Source organism: Solea senegalensis, linkage group LG1 (genome assembly GCF_019176455.1).
Source record: "Solea senegalensis isolate Sse05_10M linkage group LG1, IFAPA_SoseM_1, whole genome shotgun sequence".
Taxonomy (NCBI): domain Eukaryota; kingdom Metazoa; phylum Chordata; class Actinopteri; order Pleuronectiformes; family Soleidae; genus Solea; species Solea senegalensis.
The window spans coordinates 38,238,595-38,258,949 of NC_058021.1; the positions used below are offsets into that span (position 1 = coordinate 38,238,595).

At 39.8% G+C, this 20,355-nt stretch overlaps 1 protein-coding gene across 3 annotated transcripts in view; it reads right to left on the bottom strand.

Annotated features, from left to right (window-relative positions):
- LOC122768823 (sodium channel protein type 4 subunit alpha-like) overlaps window positions 1-20,355 on the bottom strand; it is a 97,601-nt gene that overhangs the window by 21,778 nt on the left and 55,468 nt on the right. For 2 of the 3 annotated variants that reach the window (XM_044025097.1, XM_044025106.1), the window contains exons 15-23: window positions 19,335-19,455; window positions 18,746-18,984; window positions 15,272-15,445; window positions 13,717-13,878; window positions 13,308-13,502; window positions 6,860-7,000; window positions 6,656-6,776; window positions 5,571-5,767; window positions 1,894-2,017 (exon numbers count right to left, since the gene is read on the bottom strand). In XM_044025097.1, the coding sequence (XP_043881032.1) occupies window positions 1,894-2,017; window positions 5,571-5,767; window positions 6,656-6,776; window positions 6,860-7,000; window positions 13,308-13,502; window positions 13,717-13,878; window positions 15,272-15,445; window positions 18,746-18,984; window positions 19,335-19,455 (1,474 nt within the window). The remainder of the gene's footprint in view (window positions 1-1,893; window positions 2,018-5,570; window positions 5,768-6,655; window positions 6,777-6,859; window positions 7,001-13,307; window positions 13,503-13,716; window positions 13,879-15,271; window positions 15,446-18,745; window positions 18,985-19,334; window positions 19,456-20,355) is intronic. The other variant, XM_044025114.1, reaches the window with a different exon arrangement.

Below are 20,355 nucleotides of genomic sequence, written 5' to 3' on the forward strand. Positions count from 1 at the left end.
TGGAAACAGCATGAAACACTGAAACTCCAGGAAACAGCATAAAACACCCGGGAACACCCGGGAACATAGGAGACACCCCTAAAGACCAGAACACATGGAAACAACAAAAGAGAATGCAAAACCAGGCCCCCTCTGAAAATACCAAAACACCACAAAACACCAGGAAAGACCTGGGAACAGCAGGAAAGATCAGGGAACTTGAGGAGAAACCACTACAGGCCACTGGGAAACACTTGGAAACACCAAAGGAAAATACCAAGGAAGGCCTAGGTGTCTGGGAAACACCAGTAGCCCCCTGAAAATACCAGGAAGGTCTAGGAAACACCACAGGCACCCTGAACATACCAGGGAAATCTAGGGAATACCAAGAAATACCAGGGGCTACCAGGAAACACCACTGAAGACCAGGAAACACCAGGATACACCAGGAAACCAAATAAATGAACATATTGTACCAAGGATGACCACAAAACACCAGGCCAGACCTGGACACAGCAGACAACTCATGAAAAAAAGGAAAATACCAAAACATGTACTAAGGAACACAAGGAAAGACCAGGGAAGACCATTTCTATAAACAGCAGGAGAGACCTGGATACAGCAGAAAATAATTCTGAACAGATGTTTCCCGTCTATTTTAAAAATAATGTACGTCCACACAATTTATCTCCATTCACACAAGAAAACAAGAACTACTACGAACACCAGAGTAAACATCGCAGGCCACCAGGTGGAGAGAAAGTCTACATCAGATACCAGAGGAGATCTGAGCTCAATCATCCATCAAGTTTCCACAAAGCATGACACATGATCTTTGTCCTCAGAAGTTCTCGTGGCATCAACAGACCATAATACGTCATAATATGCCCCCCCCCACCGTCTGTGTGCCGTGAACATGCTAGCGGAGACAAATCTGAGCCCCAGGAGGAAACGGGAGCTGAGTCAGGAGGGAAACAAGGTGTTTGCTGTTCACCTGTTTGTCGCAGCACCGCCATAAATCTACTGATGAGAGTTCTGGGTCAGGTGAGGCGGGTGGTGGAGGGAGTGTTCACAGTGAAGAGGGGACCAACTTCACGGGGTCAGCAAAACAACGCGACAATGATCGAACCTCTGGCATCTTCACTTTCTGCAAAAAACTGCGATAATCACGGACGGAACGTTTGCAGTTTCAGTCGGAAGCAAAGTTTGAATATCAAGGACAAAGAGGACGGAGGACACAAGGAAACATGTCTCTGCACGTCTTCATCAAACAAAACAACATGTATTTATATTTAAAAGTGTTTCAATATAAACACTTTGTTGGCTTAATACTATTTTCTTTACAAGATTTTTCTTTTTTTTATAATAACCTAAAAACTGGTTTGTCTTTGTTGTGAAACATAAACATTAATTCAACATAAAATAAATCAAGTCAGACCGGGGGACACCCCCTCAAAAAATATCAAAGAATGCCATCAAACTCTTAGAAAACCCCTGAAAATACCAGGAAACACCACTAAATCTAGGGAAATACCAGGAAAGTCTGGGAGAAACCACTAAAGACCTGGAAAAAGCAGGAAGTTGCTGAAAATACCAGGAAAATCATGGAAAACTGCTGAAACTACAAGAAAACCCCACCTATGACCTGGAAACACCCAGAAACTTCTTAAAACATCAGGAAAAGCCAAAAAGATCGGCCCTTTAAATACCAGGGAACTCTACGAGACACCACTGAAGACCTGGAAACAGCAGTAAAAACACCTGAAAACACCCAAAAAAGCAGGAATAGCTAGCCATTGTTTGCAATACCATGTTATTAGCATTATCTGTCCTTAACAAATCTGAAAAATTCATCTTAGCAAGCCCCGCCTACCCCGTAGATCTGTGCAGTTTAGGTAATATTTGAGTTCTTACAGTCGGGGAAACAGTTGTCCGGGTCCATGGCTTCTTCTGCCATCTCTGAGTACTCGTCCTCTTCTTCTCCGGGTTTCCTGAGGTCCACCGTACTGCCCTCCGATAGGCTGATGTCGTCTTTCTGCTGAGACAACCAATCAAACAAAAAAGTCAAATTTTTCTGTGAATCCTGAGAGATGTGCGTTAATGTCACAATCACACGAGAAGTCGCATGACATCATGAGAGAAAACACAAAAACTAACGTTTTCTCAGACATTCCACACAAACACTTCAATAAAATACTGAGTCAGACTGTCTGATGTACCACAGTGGTGGCGTCCCCTAGTGGTGATTGGGTGCATAGGTTTTTTTTGCGACTGCTTCTACTGCGATTTATCGTATTTAGTAGCATTTACGAGTTGTCGCAGTGAAAACACTGACGTACGGTTACTTTAACTGTCACTGATCTGGAGGAAACACCCCCCCCTCCCCCACCCCCAAAACTGACTTCAAAGGTTCCTGTCTGCTAAGCATCATGGGAGTTTAACCTTACAAAGGGACAAGTGACGCAGAGAGAGAGAGAGAGGAGATTTTCTGTTCAACGCTGACGAGGAAAAATATGGCAACGTTTGCTAAACGCCTGGACAATGACACAGCAGGAGTGTGTGTGTGGGGACAGGTGAGCTAACGACTTGAGTCAACACTGCTAACTCATGAATACATTCAGACTGGAAGCAGAGAGCGAACGCTGTGACAAATGCCAACATTGGACACACACGAAGCCCAATGGACATGAATACTCACCTAATCTCTGACACACATTTATGCCTCTAAAGAAATCCAGACAAAAAGTGGACAAAGTACCACACACACACACACACACACACACACACACACACAGACAGCTGACATCTATAATGAGTGGTTTATATGTATTTCCATTCTTCTATTGTGCTGCAGAGAAAAGCTGAAACCAGTGAAACACGCACACACACGTGTAATCTGATTACATGCAATTTTAATCAATTAATCATCTGTCTTATTCAATCTAAATCTACGTCACATTAAATCTACGATGTCTTTAAGAACATGTTCACGTCTTTATCTCACTGTTAGACAGACTTTTTCAACAGGAAACGGAAGTTTGTAAACCACTCACTCTCCCACACCAAACCCCATAGAGATTATCAGTTATTTTAACATCACAGCACACAGGAGTTGTTGATCCACTGCTGCTTCCATCACTAAGTTCAAATGTGTTATTTTGTCAATTCGGCAATTGAAATGCTTTGTTCAGATTTACCACAGTGTCACAAAGTGACCACACAAGGCAGCAATATACCAGCAGCTCCTGTGTCCCCTGTGAGTTAAAATCACTCATTTTCTCAATGGGGTTTGGTGTGGGAGAGTGAGTGGTTTACAAAGCTTGGATTTTGTTAATTTTACATATGATGAAACATGAATTCTTGTATCTGTGGATCAAAGACACCTGAAACACTGTCTGTTTGGACTTTGTTGTTGATTTGTGATGTAACTGTAAATGTGGATGTTTATTATGTTATGTTAAATCAAAGAAGAGTCTCTGCACCTACACACAACACCTGTACATGTGTCATCAGAGTCAGTCACACACACACACACACACACACACACACACACACACACACACACACACAATCCTATCATAATCTGATTGCAAATCAGATTTTTACCAGTTAATCCACAACATCCACAGATTAGCTCATTACTATTAGTCTATTAAAGCTAAGCTCAGTAACTGTGGGACAACTACTCTGTGACTGGTCAAATTCTCAAAAGGAGGAACAGAAATCTAGTTTGTAAACCACTCACTCTCCCACACCAAACCCCATAGAGAAAATCAGTGATTTTAACATCACATAAACACACACACAGGAGTTGTTGATCCACTGCAAGTTCTTATTTTGTCACTTCGGCTTTTAAAATCCTTCGTTCAGATTTATGTCAGTGACACAAAGTGACCGCACAAGGCTTTTTCTCTATGGGATTTGGTGTGGGAGAGTGAGTGAGATGGTTATTATTATTATTATTATCATGGACTTAAACTGACATTTTTATTAAAATGTGTTTTTCTCTGTTAGTAACTCTGAACTGTTCCTTTAATGCAAGGAGGCACATTCATCCAGACTAGACGCACACACATGCACGCACACTCACACACACACACACACACACACACAGATAATCAACTTGTACCTGAACAAATGTGCTGACTCAGCATATTCAGGAATGAGCAGTGTCGTGTCAGTACATTATTTAAGTGTCTATGTAGGTCACACACTGGCTCACACACACACACGCGGACACACGCAGGCTCACACACTCACACACACACACACACACACACACACACACTGGTTCACTCTCTCACACACACACAGTTTGTTGCTGAGTCTGCGAGGACAAGAAGAAGGAACGTGTGAATAACGACCACGTCAGATTATAACGTATGTAACAAAAACAACAAATCCACGTCGATTATTCATGAACACACACACACACGCTGTACTGTATATACTGTAGACTGTGTGTGTGTGTGTCACAGCTCTAACAAACATAAAAATAACAGTTTGTAATTTATTATTTTTTTTAGAGTAAAAAAAACCCTAATCTTAATATTGTCTAATCTAATCTAGTCTAATCTAATATAATGTTGTCTAATCTAATCTAATCTAATGTTGTCTAATCTAATATAAACTAGTCTAATATAATCTTGTCTAATCTAATATGTTGAGTAATCTAATCTAATTTTGTCTAATATAACCTCATCTAATATAATGTTGTGTAATCTAATATAATGTTGTCTAATCTAATATAATGTTGTCTAATCTAATATAACCTAGTCTAACATAAATCATGTCTAATATAACCTAGTCTAACATAATCTAATCTAATCCAATGTAATATAATATTGTCTAATCCAATATAATCTTGTCTCATCTAATATAATGTTGTCTAATATAATCTAATCTAATCTCATCTAAAATAATGTTGTCTAATCTAATAAAATATAATGTTGTCTAATCTAATATAATATAATCTTGTCTAATTTAATATAATCGTGTCTAATCTAATATAATATTGTTTAATCTAATCTAATGTTGTTTAATCTAATCTCATGTTGTCTAATCTAATCTAATGTTGTCTAATCTAATATAATATAATCTTGTCTCATCTAATATAATCTAATATAATATAATCTGATTTAATAATACAATATAACATATATTTTATATACATTGTATTAATAATAATTATCATAGGAAATGTTTTAAATGTAAATCATGACTCAGCCTTTTTTCTTCTGTTTGTTTCATCAGTAAGATTTATTTTCCATTTGTGTGTGTGTGTGAGAGAGAGAGAGAGAGAGAGAGAGCACAGGTGCACAACATGATTAAAGAGACATGATGATGATGAAGTGAGTCACACACACACACACTCTCTCTCTCACTCTCTCTCACACACACACAGTGACATAAATCTGTCATATTTGACACAGAGAGGAAGAGACGTTTACATTTATTCTTATTATATTATAATTTAATGTATAGAGAGTGACACACACACACAGGATAAATGATGGCCTCAACAACAGCTGACACACACACCTGTTAGTTTATGTTACACAGGTGTGTGTGTGTGTGTGTGTGTGATCTACCTCCTCCCTCTCCTCCTCTTCCTCCTCCCCCTCGCTCTGCTCCTCTTCTTCTTCCTCCTCCTCTTCCTCCTCTTCCTCTTCTTCCTCTGGAAACTCCACGTCTGATTCTCCAGGAGCGATGGGGACACTGATGGTGAGGTTAGGGTTCGTCATGTAGCTGTCGTCCTCTGGGACCACGTACTTCTCAACATGACGTCCTGACAGACACACACACAGACAGTCAGACAGACAGACAGCGAGAGACACGCACACACACAGACAGTCAGACAGACAGACAGAGAGACACACACACAGACAGACAGTGAGACACTCACACACAGACAGAATGAACAGTAAAATGATGCGTTTACTGACAGTAAAATGATACGTTCACTGACAGTGATACGATGAGTTCACTGACAGTAAAATGATGCGTTCACTGACAGTAAAATGATGCGTTCACTGACAGTGATACGATGAGTTCACTGACAGTAAAATGATGCGTTCACTGACAGTGATACAATGTGTTCACTGACAGTGATACAATGTGTTCACTGACAGTGATACACTGTGTTCACTGACAGTGATACGTGTTCACTGACAGTGATACGTGTTCACTGACAGTAAAATGATGCGTTCACTGACAGTAAAATTTCACTGGATGAGTTCACTCACTGACGGTAAAATTTCACTGACAGTAAAATGATGCGTTCACTGACAGTGATGCGATGAGTTCACTGACAGTAAATGATTTCACTGACAGTGATACAATCTGTTCACTGACAGTGATACAATGTGTTCACTGACAGTAAAATGATGCGTTCACTGACAGTAAAATTACGCATTCACTGACCGTAAAATGACGCGTTCACTGATAGTAAAATGATGTGTTCGCTGACAGTGATACAATGTGTTCGCTGACAATGATACAATGTGTTCACTGACAATAAAATGACGTGTTCACTGACAGTAAAATGATGCGTTCACCGACAGTAAAATGATGCATTCACTGACATTGATACGATAAGTTCACTGACAGTGATACGATACGTTCACTGACAGTAAAATGATGTGTTCACTGACAGTCAGGAGAGTTTAGTGTTCACCTATCACGGCTCCGTTGACCTCCGTGTGGATTGAACTCAGACGTTTCAGCTTCATCATGGCTTTGGCCTCTTTCCTCTTCTGACGCCGACGCTTCAGGTTCCCGTTGAAGAAATCCACCACCTGCATCACAGGTGGAAACAAAAGCTGTGAGACAACCTTTGACCCCGTCAAACAGACAGACAGACAGACAGAGGGACGTGTACCTGTTGCCGGCACCAGCCCAGGCCTCTGGCGATCCTGTGGATTGCGATCTGAAGGTTGTTCATCTCGCCGTCGTCGTCTGGAGCGGAAAGATTGTCGGAGCTGAAGCTGCTGAGGAGCAGAGCCAGGAAGAGGTTCAACAGCTGCAGAGATAGAGAGAGGGAGAGGGGCGTCATTTTTCTGCACCTGAAGGCCTCACCACCTCATGATGCATTCAACACCATCATCAGAAGTGGAAAAAACAGGAAACCAGTTATTTCAATTTATGATGAAGTCACTTTACAACAGAACTTATGTATAAAAAAAATCAGATATTGTCTGTTACCATAAATGTTACATTGTAAAAAAAATTACAAAAAAGCTACAAAATGTAGCAATACAAAAACGTGACCAGAAATAAATAAAATAAATATATCAAAGTTTGTTTATCAAAAATGACACAACCAAAAAGTTGCTAAATGTTTTCTTAAACAAAGCATTATTACGTCGCCCAAAAAAATTATGAAATTTTACAGTTGCAAAAAACATTATTTACTTGAAAAAAATGTACTGTGTAATTTAGCACAAACTGAACTTCTGCTGCCAATTCGTTTTTTTTTTAATAAAATATTACTCACCAAAGTTACAAAATTATCTAATTATCTTATATCTAACGTTATAAATAAATTACTCAAATTTGTGATTGGTTATTAAGTTACACAATGTATTGTACAAAAACATAACTCGTTGATTGTTCTGTTACAAAAAACATTGTTTACCTTTTCACAAATTGGTTATATTTTTAAAAGATATAATATATATTATATATAAAATATATTTCAAAAGAACATGACTTCAAACATCAAAAATGTTATAAAATGTAACGTTAGGATATTTTACTGCCGTTCCTAAAGTGTTTTGGGGTGGGGCTAGGGCTGATGGGCGGGGCTGTGGGTGTAGCCTGCTAATGCTAGCGTCATCACAACCTTACTGACCCGAGCTTTAATAAATAACAGTATTTTATTTATTTGTTTATTTAATGGTGTTGGTTCTGTTCCTTCTGAACGGACCCCAGTGGACGGTGAAGGTACTGCAGGACATTTCATTATCACATCAACACACACACGCTAGGTTTCCAGGAGAGGTCGATTGCTCAGTGAGCGTTGAATAATGCCTGAGATTCTGTGGTAACTGATCGTCTGCTCTTAGTCAGATTAGTTTAACACAGCACTGTGTGTGTGTGTGAACAGGAAGTAGGGCAGGTGGATCAGGTAGCAGCTTCCTGTGTCTGACAGTCTGTTGCGGGGTCTTTTGCTCAAAGGCACATCAGCAGGTCTCTTATTAACGCGGCAGTAGGTGACACATGTTTGTGTTTACTGACCAATCACAGGAGAGTTTAGAGACAGATGGCGCTCTGAGCAGCTGCACGTTCCTGTTCAAACATTAATAACAACCGACTTCTCTGCAGAGAAAACACGCTGATGTGGGCGGAGCCTTTAAGAGATGAAGTTGACTCGGGTCATCTGATGCTTTGTCCGACTTTTTTTTCTCTCGTTACTGTACACGGACACACACACACACAGCGGTTGGTTATGTAAAGAGTTTCCAGTTTCTTGTGTAAAAGAAAAAACAGGCCAGTGGGTCAAAAACTGGAACCACAAAATGACCTCTGACCTCTGTGTGTGAATGTACATGTAAAGTAATGTTTGGACGTCAGGACTAAACTTTATGTTTTATATTATTTTAACATGTTGATTTCTGTCAGTTCACAGTAAATTTTTACTCAAATTTAGGAACAAAATTTGTGGTAATTTTTTATGTGTAACTACAGTTATTTTATTGTTTATTTTGCATTTTTAATATAAATCCTGTTTTGACTATGACGTCTGAGTGAAATAAAGTTAAATTCAAAATAATCCAGTGTCCCACAGAACGATGGAAAATCTTTGTTATTTACTACAAAGTAAAAAATTGATAGTTTTTATATATTCACAATTTATCTGTGTTTAATTGACACATTAAATAATTGAAGACATCGCACATGGACCTTAACAAACTTATTTATTTTCCCAAGACAAATTTTCAAAACTTCCAAATGTATTTGATTTAAAGAATTTAAATTTGATAGAATTTAGAATTTAGAACTTCAATAGCGATTGTCATGAGAAAAATGCAGCAAAAAACGGGTGATAAAAATCTGCACAGTGACCAAATTATATACAAAAACATGTCTGTTCGAGGTGAGAGAAGCCACACCATGTCAAACACGCACGTGAAATTTTCCAAACTCACAGATACCGTCATTTTCCAGACGATCGCACATCTAAATGTTTCAGAAATGTAAACAAAATTCTAGTTGTGTTACTCAAACGCGTGTCTTGTTTTTGGTTGCTCGTGTGAACACAAACCTCTGGGATCACTCTATATGCCGACGATGTGACGGTTTATATCAGTGACCCCAAAATCTCAACAATCACTCAACACTAGACGAAAAAAACATTGAATTCAATAAATATGTTTAGATTATTGACAAATAAATGTGACTTTTTCAAAAATATATTTTATATGTACAACTTACAATTATACACAATAAACAAAAGAAACTATGTTAGTTTGTCCCATTGTTTTATTAACGTGACGCTGTTGACTGAGATATACATTAACTGAAGGGTAATCAATAAACACGTTACACATGTGTGTGTGTGTGTTTCCTGGTCATCTGATTGGCTGAGCTCACGACTCAAACACCAATAAATCAATGCCATTGATTGAGTTGACATGGCAACGAGTCCCCGACAGCTCGACCAATGACCTTGCAGCATTTTCCGCCCGCCGATAACGAAGCAGCAACAGAAGTGACAGCGGGGAACGATATTCATGTGTTCACTCGCTGAAGTTGTGAATATGAACAACAAACCGGTTTGTTAATCTGGCCACAAAGGGGCGATAGAAGCAAACTGTAAGCACAGGTTCAGTGTGTGTTTGTGTCATTACGTTTGTCTATTAATTTTTTAAATAACTCATTCTTTTTGTTTTATGTATAAATATAAAATTAGAAAAATCACGGAGGATTACATAATTTATATGTAACTTTTCATTCATAACCTGCTTCATTGCAGTGTGCATGTGTGTGTGTGGAGCAGTGAACCACCTGATCCTCTCTCTTCACCTCGTTTAACTCGTTAACTGAATCGCACCAATTAAACGGGAAGCGGCCACACACACACACACACACAAACTGTGAAACATGAAGACCAAACCACAGCTGAGCCTCTGGCTTCTATTTTACTTTCCTTTTCCATGTTCTATAGATGTTTTAACCTCCAATTTTTCATGTAATCATCATTTATCAACTTACATTTATCAATTTATCAAGGATTTCAAATGCGAAACATTACATAATAACACACTTGAACTTAGTGATGGAGGCAGCAGTGGATCAACAACTCCTGTGTACTGTGACGTTAAAATCACTGATTTTCTATATGGGGTTTGGTGTGGGAGAATGAATGGTTTACAAACTTCAGTTTCCTGTTGGAAAAGTCTGTCTAACAGTGAGATAAGCATAATCCTGCCTGTCTCATGTTGGTTCTCAGCAGCAGGGGGCGCTCACAACTCTGATTATGAGTCAGTACCTCACACAAAAACCTAAACTAACCCTGTAAGCTTTGTTTTTTTTCTTTGGGAAAGCTTCAGTGAAAGAATCAGGCTAAGGTTCAGCTCAGGCACTCGAGGAAACACCTGGAAGGCGCTTCATCATCACAACACACACACACACACAAAACTACAGCAGACACAGCAGCTGCTGATGAATGAGCAGTAACACAACCCATGTTTGGAGCCACTTCTCGTCACAGCAAACCCTGTGAGCAAAGCCCCCTGGGTGAAAAAAAAGGACTTGCAACGTGAGACGGAGGCGACGAGGACAGGAAACCACGGGGACAAGGATACAGGTGAAAAGATGAGAAGCAAAGTATACAAAATATATCAGTTTAGTCACTCGTGTTTAAAATGCTCTTTTTGAGCTTTAAAGATGGAACTAAAACACAGGAATACAAATCTAGATCAGAAGTATATGAACACAGCAATTTCACACAATGCAGTAAATTTAAGGTAGAAGATGAAATTATATCTATTCTTTTTTAACATGAGCAGCATTTTTTTGTATGCATATTTGTTTTAAACATCAACAAGATTTAAAGCTTTTGCCGTGAACAGGATAGTTTTAAGAACACGTACACATCTTTAAAGGAAACTGAAGTTTGTAAGCCACTCACTTTCCCACACCAAACCCCATAGAGAAAATCAGTGATTTTAAAATCACAGCACACAGGAGGTTTTGATCCACTGCTGCCTCCATCAATAAGATCAAATGTCTTATTTTGTCACTTCGGGATTAAAAATCCTTTGTTCAGATTGACCTCAGTGACACAAAGTGGCCAAATGAGGCAGCAGTAGACCAGCAGCTCCTGTGTTCCCGCCAACTAAAATCACTGACTTTCTCCATGGGGTTTGGTGTGAGAGAGTGAGTGGTTTACAAACTTCAGTTTCCAGTTGGAAACAGGAAGGATACTCACAGTGATACTGTGAGTATCTCACTGTGAGATATCTCACAGTGAGATAAAGACGTGAATATGTTCTTAAGATGTTGTAGACTTAAACTGACATAGATTTTATTACAGTCAATAATCTGTGAGATTATTTGTTATTGCCTCAGTCAAAGTCACTTAAATACACCTAAACAAGATTACTGGTACAGATAACATCATCTGCTCCCGAAGTGGAAGTTAATTCTTGATCCAGATGTTTCTCCTCATTAAGAACAGTCCCACTGCTCACACACACACACACACACACACACACAGTGGATTCATCCAATAAATCACGTCTGGCCATTGAATCTGCTGAGTCGTGGGTTCTGTGATCAGCTAATAAAACATCATGGTGATTAAATTTAGTGAGTGTGTTTGAAGAGAAGGATGAGAGGAAAGGTAGAAGAGGAGGAGGTGGAGGAGATGGAGGAGGGGGAGGAGTCTCATGGCAGGTGTGCTGCAGCTGAAGTGCTGGCTCAGGGAAACACAGTGAGCCGCTCGTTTGTCACGACGAAAATCGGCAAAACTAAACATCTGCTGCTGCCACACACACACACACACACGCACACGTGTCGACACAGGAAACACTGCTAAAATAAAAGCCAACATGACGTTTTTTCTCTCACTCACACAAAAGCAGTCAGAGCCACCTGCAGTAGGCGAAATTTTATTGATCAATAATGTAACCTTTCAAAGAAAATGGATTTGTTATTGTCGTGTAGGTAATGTGTTCATCCAAGTGAATACACTACATTAGCTTAGTAGTTATTGCTACAAAATACAATACATGTTTTTATGTTATCATTTATTTTAGTAGTTATTCCTACAAAATAAAATATAAGTTTTTATGATACATTTCATTTTAGCAGGTGTTCTTTCAAAATAAAATACACGTTTTTATGTTATCTTTCATTTTAGTAGTTATTCTTTCAAAATAATATCCACATTGTTATGTTATCTTTCATTTTAGTAGTTATTCCTACAAAATAAAATACATGTTTTTATGTTATCTTTCATTTTAGTAGTTATTATTTCAAAATAAAATACACAACCATCTGTACTGTGAGTTTGAGAGAAGTCGGCAGTGACTGTCTTCTGTCTCACACACACACACACACACACACACACAGACACACACGTGCGCGCGCACACAGACACACAGATAAATGGATGTCTTGATTGATGTGTTTAGAGGTGCAGACATGATGTGCTCCCACTGTGGGAGAACATTTTATAGTGAAGCGGGTAAGATGAGCTTTTGTGTGTGTGAGTGTGAGTGAGTGTGTGTCAGTGTAACGTGAGATGATGGATACTTATCAGAAGAAAGGAAACATTTCCTCTCCTCCTTTACCTGGCAAGCCGAGCTCTCTGCTTTGGTGTGTGTGTGTGTAGGTGATTATTATACTTGTTCTACATAAAGGAAACACAACAAGGCTTCCAGTTATCAGAGCCACAGTGAGCCTCAAAAACAAAATGGTTGAAAATAAGAAGGGAACACAAGGAAAAACTGATTTTAGCGTCTTTGACAAAAGACTTGGGTCATAAAATCTACGTCAGTTTAAGTCTATGATGTCTTTAAGAACATGTTCACGTCTTTATCTCTTTATCTGAGACAGACTTTTCCAACAGCAAACGGAAGTTTGTAAACCACTCACTCTCCCACACCAAACCCCATAGTGAAAATCATTGATTTTAGCTCACAGGGACATAGGAGTTGCTGGTCTACTGCTGTCTCGTGTGGTCACTTTGTCTCACTAATATAAATGTGAACAAATTGTGTATCAGGCTGGTTCTTAGCAGCAGGGGGCGCTCACAGCACAGTCAACTGTAAGAATACCTCATACAACCCACACAGCTGAAAGGGTCAAAGGTGACTCACCACCAGGTTCCCGATGACCATGACGAGCATGAAGACGAGGATGCAGAGCGGCTGACCGGCCACCTCCATGCAGTCCCACATGGTCTCGATCCACTCACCGCACAGAACCCTGAAGACGATGAGGAACGAGTGGAAGAAGTCCTTCATGTGCCAGCGAGGCATCGTGCAGTCCTTGGAGATCTTACACACACAGTCCTGAGGGGGTGGGGCAAGCAGGCAGGGAGGGAGGGGGTGGGGTTAATGTAACGACCCCTTGCATTATAAGTCACATGATTATGCTGCTTTCCATCCAGTTAAGAAGTCAGAAATTATTAATGGTAAAAGTAGCCAAATTTCCTGAGTTGGAAGTTCCCACTTCCGACTACAAATGGAATGCACCATTAAGTCTGAAATTGGAATACGCAATTACCTGGTAGTTTTTCCCGAACAGCTGCATCCCGACCACGGCGAAGATGAAGACAATGATGGCGAGGACGAGCGTCAGGTTTCCCAGAGCGCCCATGGAGTTCCCGATGATCTTGATGAGGGTGTTGAGGGTCGGCCATGAGCGAGCTAGCTTAAAAACACGCAGCTACAGGAAACACAGAGAGAGGCCGTTTCTCAATATCTATACTTGTGCGTACTTTTGTACTCCCTTACTTGTGAAAACGGCATCAGCCTCAGACCAGGTTCTGTTCCAATTCTCAAGTAAGCGAACAGTGAGGACGGTTCTCAAACAGGGAAGTGTTCTCGCTCCGCCCATTTTTACCAAGTATGCATTGGAGGTGACTTAAGTGTACTTGGGATGGCCATGTATCCCAGAATACATTTCGGGGAGCGCGGTTTTAACATCATTTGAGGCGAGAAATTAGAAATTAGAATTCATTTAGAATTCAAACATGTGGTTTGTGTATGAAGATATGCCGTATTTATAGTTTGGCAGCTCCGCCTCTGTGGACGCTCACTGTGCTCGGCACAGAGCAGCGTAACCTCGGCCTGTCCTGATGAAATGATTCGCAGACGTCGCTGTCATTAGATGCTCGGTGTGATCCATAGATTTGTTGTTGACGTGTTATTTTGTTTTTATTGGAAACATTTTGACTTGACAGTTTGAAAGTTTGTATATTATTGTTTTATTTATTTTAACTTTCAATTTTAGACTTATATTAAAGTCGCACAGCCATTGTATCTGTATTTAAATATAATATGTAAATATTAGATATGTAGGGTAGTATATATTTTTACACTATATATGTAATACTCTACAATGCTGTAATATATCTATTTTCCACATTGTATTATTTGTATTGCATATTTTAATAGAAATAAATTAATAAAATTAAATGAAGTTAAATATTTAAAACGTGAAAATAATAAGTAAGAAGTAAGAAGTATTTCATATGTTCATTTATCAACACTGTAGGTGGCGGTAATGAGGCTGCAGCACTTGGCGCCAGCTACCAAACAGCAGAACAATACATACATACTTGCTTACTTGAGTATTGAGAAACAGCCACATATTTGTGTACTCCTGTACTTGGCAAGTATATACTCCCAGCGTACTTCTCAAGTATATACTTCCCAAGTAAGCAAGTACGTACTTGTTTACTTGAGTATTGAGCAACAGCCAGAGAGACAGAGTACGGGATGGTATTGAAAAACACGCTTTTCATGTGTGGGGGGCAGCATTGCACGTCTCAGTGTACAGCCTGTTGAAATTACTAGTAGCAAAATATTTCAAGAGTATTACAATTGTCCCGCCTCTTCTTCTTCTTCTCCTTCAGTTAAAGTTGCGAAGAAGCAGCAACATTTTCAAATTTCACAAAATGGCGTCATGCAAATGACAACTCAAAGGACAAGAAGTTTACGACCTAAATCGCTTTGTCGCGTTTCCCCAAGTCTTTGCGTTGACTCGCTTGTGACAAAATTACCAAACGTGTTTCTTGTGTCTTTTTTTTGTGTGTTTCTCAGAACATGTGACTCACCAGTCTGAAGGAGCGCAGCACGCTGAGACCCTCAACGTCAGACAGTCCGAGCTCCATGAGACTGAGGCAGACGATGATGCTGTCAAAGATGTTCCATCCCGTTTGGAAGTAATAGTACGGATCCAGAGCAATGACCTTCAGCACCATCTCTGCTGTGAAGATTCCTGAGAAGACCTGGAGGACAGAGACGGAGACAGACATGAGACACGTCCACATGTCCTCAAACAGATTTTACATACAGAGTCACCTTTTTAAGAAGTTGCCACCTGCTGGCAACTTGGTTTTTGTGGCTATGATGCTAAACTGTTTTTATAAAGGTCTAGATTATCTTTGTAATTAGCAAACCTAGCTAAAACGCTCACATAAAATGTTATGTCTTTATTAAAGTGACTAGATTAGCTAGAACAGTCGCCACTTTTTTTACGGTATTTTATTTTTACATGAAATACCATGATTTGTTTTCATAAAATCGACCGTATTAGCTTGCGAGTTCGTGAACATAATTACAATTCTTACAATAACCAAATGTTAGTGTTTTTCTTTATGAAATACTATGTTTTGTTTTATTCAATGAGACATAATTTTATGTTTAGCACAATGAAATACAATTTTGTGTTCATTAAATGGTCTAGATTATCTTAACATGTTAGCAAACCTACCTATGTTAGTAGTTTTTCTGTATGGAATAAAGTTATCAAATTGACTAGATTAGCTAAATTGCTAACAGTAGCCATGTTATTACAGGACCTTTTTAATGATTTCATCAAATGCAATCATCAATTTACTCGTTAGCTGATCTAGCTCACACTGTAACAATAACCACATGCTACAAGTTGTTTTCTTTGTTTTGTTTTCATCTAATGGACTGGATTAGCTGTTTAGTTTGCAAACTTAGCTATATATATAGTAAATATATACATTATCTGGAGATGTTGTTTAGCGGACACAGACGTACACATACACTGTAAACACACAGAGGTAAAAAAGCTAAGTGAAGGGCAGTGTTAGCCTTGAGCTAAGACATTTCAGACTAGGTTAATTACACACACACACACACACACACAAAGATCATGTCACTTCCAATCAGTGCGACTGACAAACACGTTGGAGCCAAAATGAAAGTTCGGCTCTCCACGACTATATGACTTCACGCTAACGTTAGCACAATCTGTTAGCATGAAAACAAAGACATACTGGAGAGACACTGTTTGGCACAAATCTCGCAAAAGGCCACTTTATTAGGTATTATCTAATCATGTGACACGAAGACGAGCCGTTTAAGTTCAAACCGAGCATCAGAAATGGGACGAAGAGTGATTTAAGTGACACCATACAAAACACGAGGTTAAACCGCGGATCAGACTGTTTGAGTCATAAAAATTAATATTTCAGATTAAAAGGAGGTATATTATGGGCTGTGGGCCAGTTTAGGTAATAATTCCTCAATAATTGATGAGGAAATTATTGATCCGTGCAGCAATAGAAGTGAAGTGAAAACATTAGCATATAAATAATAACAATAAATAATATATGAATATGCATCGACACACCACCATCCCTGACGACGCTTTAAATCGTGATGAAATTAATCGAATATCTGTTTGTTGTTGGACAGATTCCAGAAATCTAGAAAACAAAATGGCTAAAAATAAGACGGGGAAACGAGGAAAAAGTGATTTTAGACACTGAACAAAAGGCGTGACTAATAAAAAGTTTCAGTTTAAGTTTACAACATTTTAAGAATATATTCATGTCTTTATCTCACTGTGAGACAGATTTTTCACAGGAAACTGAAGTTTGTAAACCACTCACTCTCCCAAATCAGTGATTTTAGCTCACAGGGACATAGGAGCTGCTGGTCTACTGCTGCCTCGTGTGGTCACTGCTGTTAAAATCACATTTTCTCTATGGGGTTTGGTGTGGGAGAGTGAGTGGTTTACAAACTTTTCATATGTATTTGATTGTTATTGTTTTTCTCTTGATGTCACTGGAACCAAAGCTTCTGTGTCGATACAGCACTTTCCTCACTCGTCATTGATTAGCTCACTCACTCAATGATTGATCGATTGATTGATTGGCAAAACAAAACAACTCTGCCTCATAAACATGAGTCAGCTGATGTGACCAGTGTGAGTCGATGACAGTTTTTGTTGTCATCAGTGACAGTAAACACACACTCAGGTCAGGAGACCGAGAGAGAGCAGCACTTAGAGCACACAGCGTCTGCATGTTTGCATAAAAGCCTCCACTAAATGGTATGCAGCCTTTAGATCTTTACAGCCATGGAAATATTGATAAGTGAAACCTAAAGAGCAAATAAAGCAGAGAGCAAACAACAACAAACAGTGGAAGCATTAGCTGACATTGATTCAGTCAGTGCAGTAATGACCTGACATGACACACACACAAGCACAAAGCCTAACTTAATACTAAATGCTATGTAAACATCTGCAAGGATTAGAGGTTTTATTGTAAAGATACACACACACACCCACACACACATTGCAGTCTGATCCTGTGACTTGACTCAGCATTTTTTTTGTCCTAATCGTCTCTAAACTTAAATGATGACATTTGGACTTGGTTTGTGTTGAGTTAAAGGGACATTACACAGTTTAACTGCTCTGACTGTGTGTAGGTGGAGATGTTGTTTATATACAGTCATGAACATATAGAATCAAATCATGATCAAAATCAATCCTCTGTTAGTCACACTAACGTTTACGTGGTTATATATGTAGTTATAAACATTATGTATATGTGTTGTATACATGTATACATGTATCTTTATACATATATGTATATGGTATATCCAGTATATATGTTACATGTCCATATGTAGATCTGTACATGTGATCATTATGTCAAATGTCAAACATGAGGCTCCTGTTTCTACTTTTAAACTTTATTAACATTCTCTGCTGTGTATGTGTGTGCGTGCGTGCGCACAGGTGTGCCTGTGTCCTCAGGTGAACTCATTAACATATATCATCAGCCTCTCAGCTGTCACCTGCACGTGAAAATTCACTCTGGTTTACATTAATCTGACCTGTTTGTGTCAAATCTGATCTTGAAACACAGACTCACTCTCCCACATCAAACCCCATAGAGAAAACCAGTGATTTTAACATCACAGCACACAGGAGTTGCTGATCCACTGCTGCCTCCATCACTAAGTTCAAATGTCTTATTTTGTGAACTCGGCTTTTAGATTTACCTCAGTGACACAAAGTGACCACACGAGGCAGCAGTAGACCAGCAGCTCCTGTGTTCCCGCCAACTAAAATCACTGATTTTCTCTATGGGCTTTGGTGTGAGAGAGTGAGTGATGTAAAAGACGATCTGCTTCTCTACTGTTACACAAACATCATCCATCAATTCATATATCCATCATCCACTCACTCAGTCACTCATTCACTCACTCACCGAGTCACTCACTCACTCACTGATTCAGTCACTGACTCAGTCACTGACCAGGTTGCCGATGCCCAGCATGCTGTTGAACTCCTCGGTCATAGGATAGTGTTCCATGGCCATGAAGAGCGTGTTGAGGACGATGCAGATGGTGATGGCCAGGTCCAGGAACGGGTCCATCACCATGATGTTCACCAGCTGTTTCAGCCTCAGCCACCGGGGGCAGCACTCCCACACCAGGTAACGCTGGGCGAAGGCATACCAGCACGGGTGGCACCGCTTATGAGCCTCCTCCAGCTCTGCAAAGCAACAAAGCAGAGAAGGGTTCTGCCTCATCAGGAACAGGTTTTGGTCTCCATGAGGACTGCTGGTCCTGACAAGGTCAGTGTTTATGACAAGAAAAAAGGTCCTCGAGAGGTAACAAATACAAGCACACACACAAACGAACCCCTAACATTAACCATCACAACTTAACATCTAACCCTTACCCTTAACTTAGTCCTGGCCTAAACTCTTAACCATGGAAAGTCCTTTAAAGTGCAGAGGACCAGAGAACATGTCCACACAGGTCAAAATGTCCTCACTTCCTATGGTTTTTTACAGTGTCTCTCTCTCTCACGCGCGCACACACACACACACACACACACACCTTCCATAGCGTCAGTGAGGTAGCTGGCAGCACTGAGCGCTCTCCCTCTGCGCTCTGAGCCCTGAGTGGACAAAGGCCGTGGTAACAACATGGTGCTGAGCTCTGTGGTCGACGTGGGAACCTGAGACACAGAGAGAGGACACACAGGACACACAGAGGAGACACCAGTTCATTTTATTTAGTTTGACAGAAACAGACATCTCTATAACACACACATTCACACACAAACTAATTTTCCAGGTTCATTCACAAGTGTGAGCTGTTGCCATGACGACAACATCACACTCACACACAGATTCATGTCAGGTCAAATGGGTCAAACATGATGCAGTGATTTTCTTTGTCTGTGCGTTTCCTGTCACCACGGCAACAGATAAGCATGTGATGACTGGTGTCCAATGAAGCAGATGGATCAGTGTGTGTGTGTGCGCGTGTGTCATCTTAAATTAAAGCCCTAAAGGGAAAGTTCAGGGAGTCTGAGACACAAGGAAAAACAAAGACTTTAGCCTCACTCTCCCACACCAAACCCCATAGAGATTATCAGTGATTTTAGCACGCAGGGACACAGGAGCTGCTGGTCTACTGCTGCCTTGTGTGGTCACTTTGTGTCACTGAGATAAATCTGAACAAAGAATTTTCAATGCCGAATTAACAAAATAAGACATTTGAACATAGTGATGGAGGCAGCAGTGGATCAACAACTCCTGTGTGCTGTGATGTTAAAATCACTGATTTTCTCTGTGGGGTTTGGTGTGGGAGAGTGAGTGGTTTACAAACTTAAGTTTCCTGTTGGAAAAGTCTGTGAACATGTTGTTAAGATATCGTAAACTTGAACTGACTTAGATTTTATTACACAAGTCACAACCACACTTATAAAAACCCCCTGAAATAACCCTTTAAACTCCACTGTGATGATGATGATGTCACACGTGTCCCTCAGTGACGTTGTGTCTAGTCTCACGAACCCCCCACAGGGATTATTTGGATATATTTTCCCATCATGCCTAGCAGGTTTCTCAGG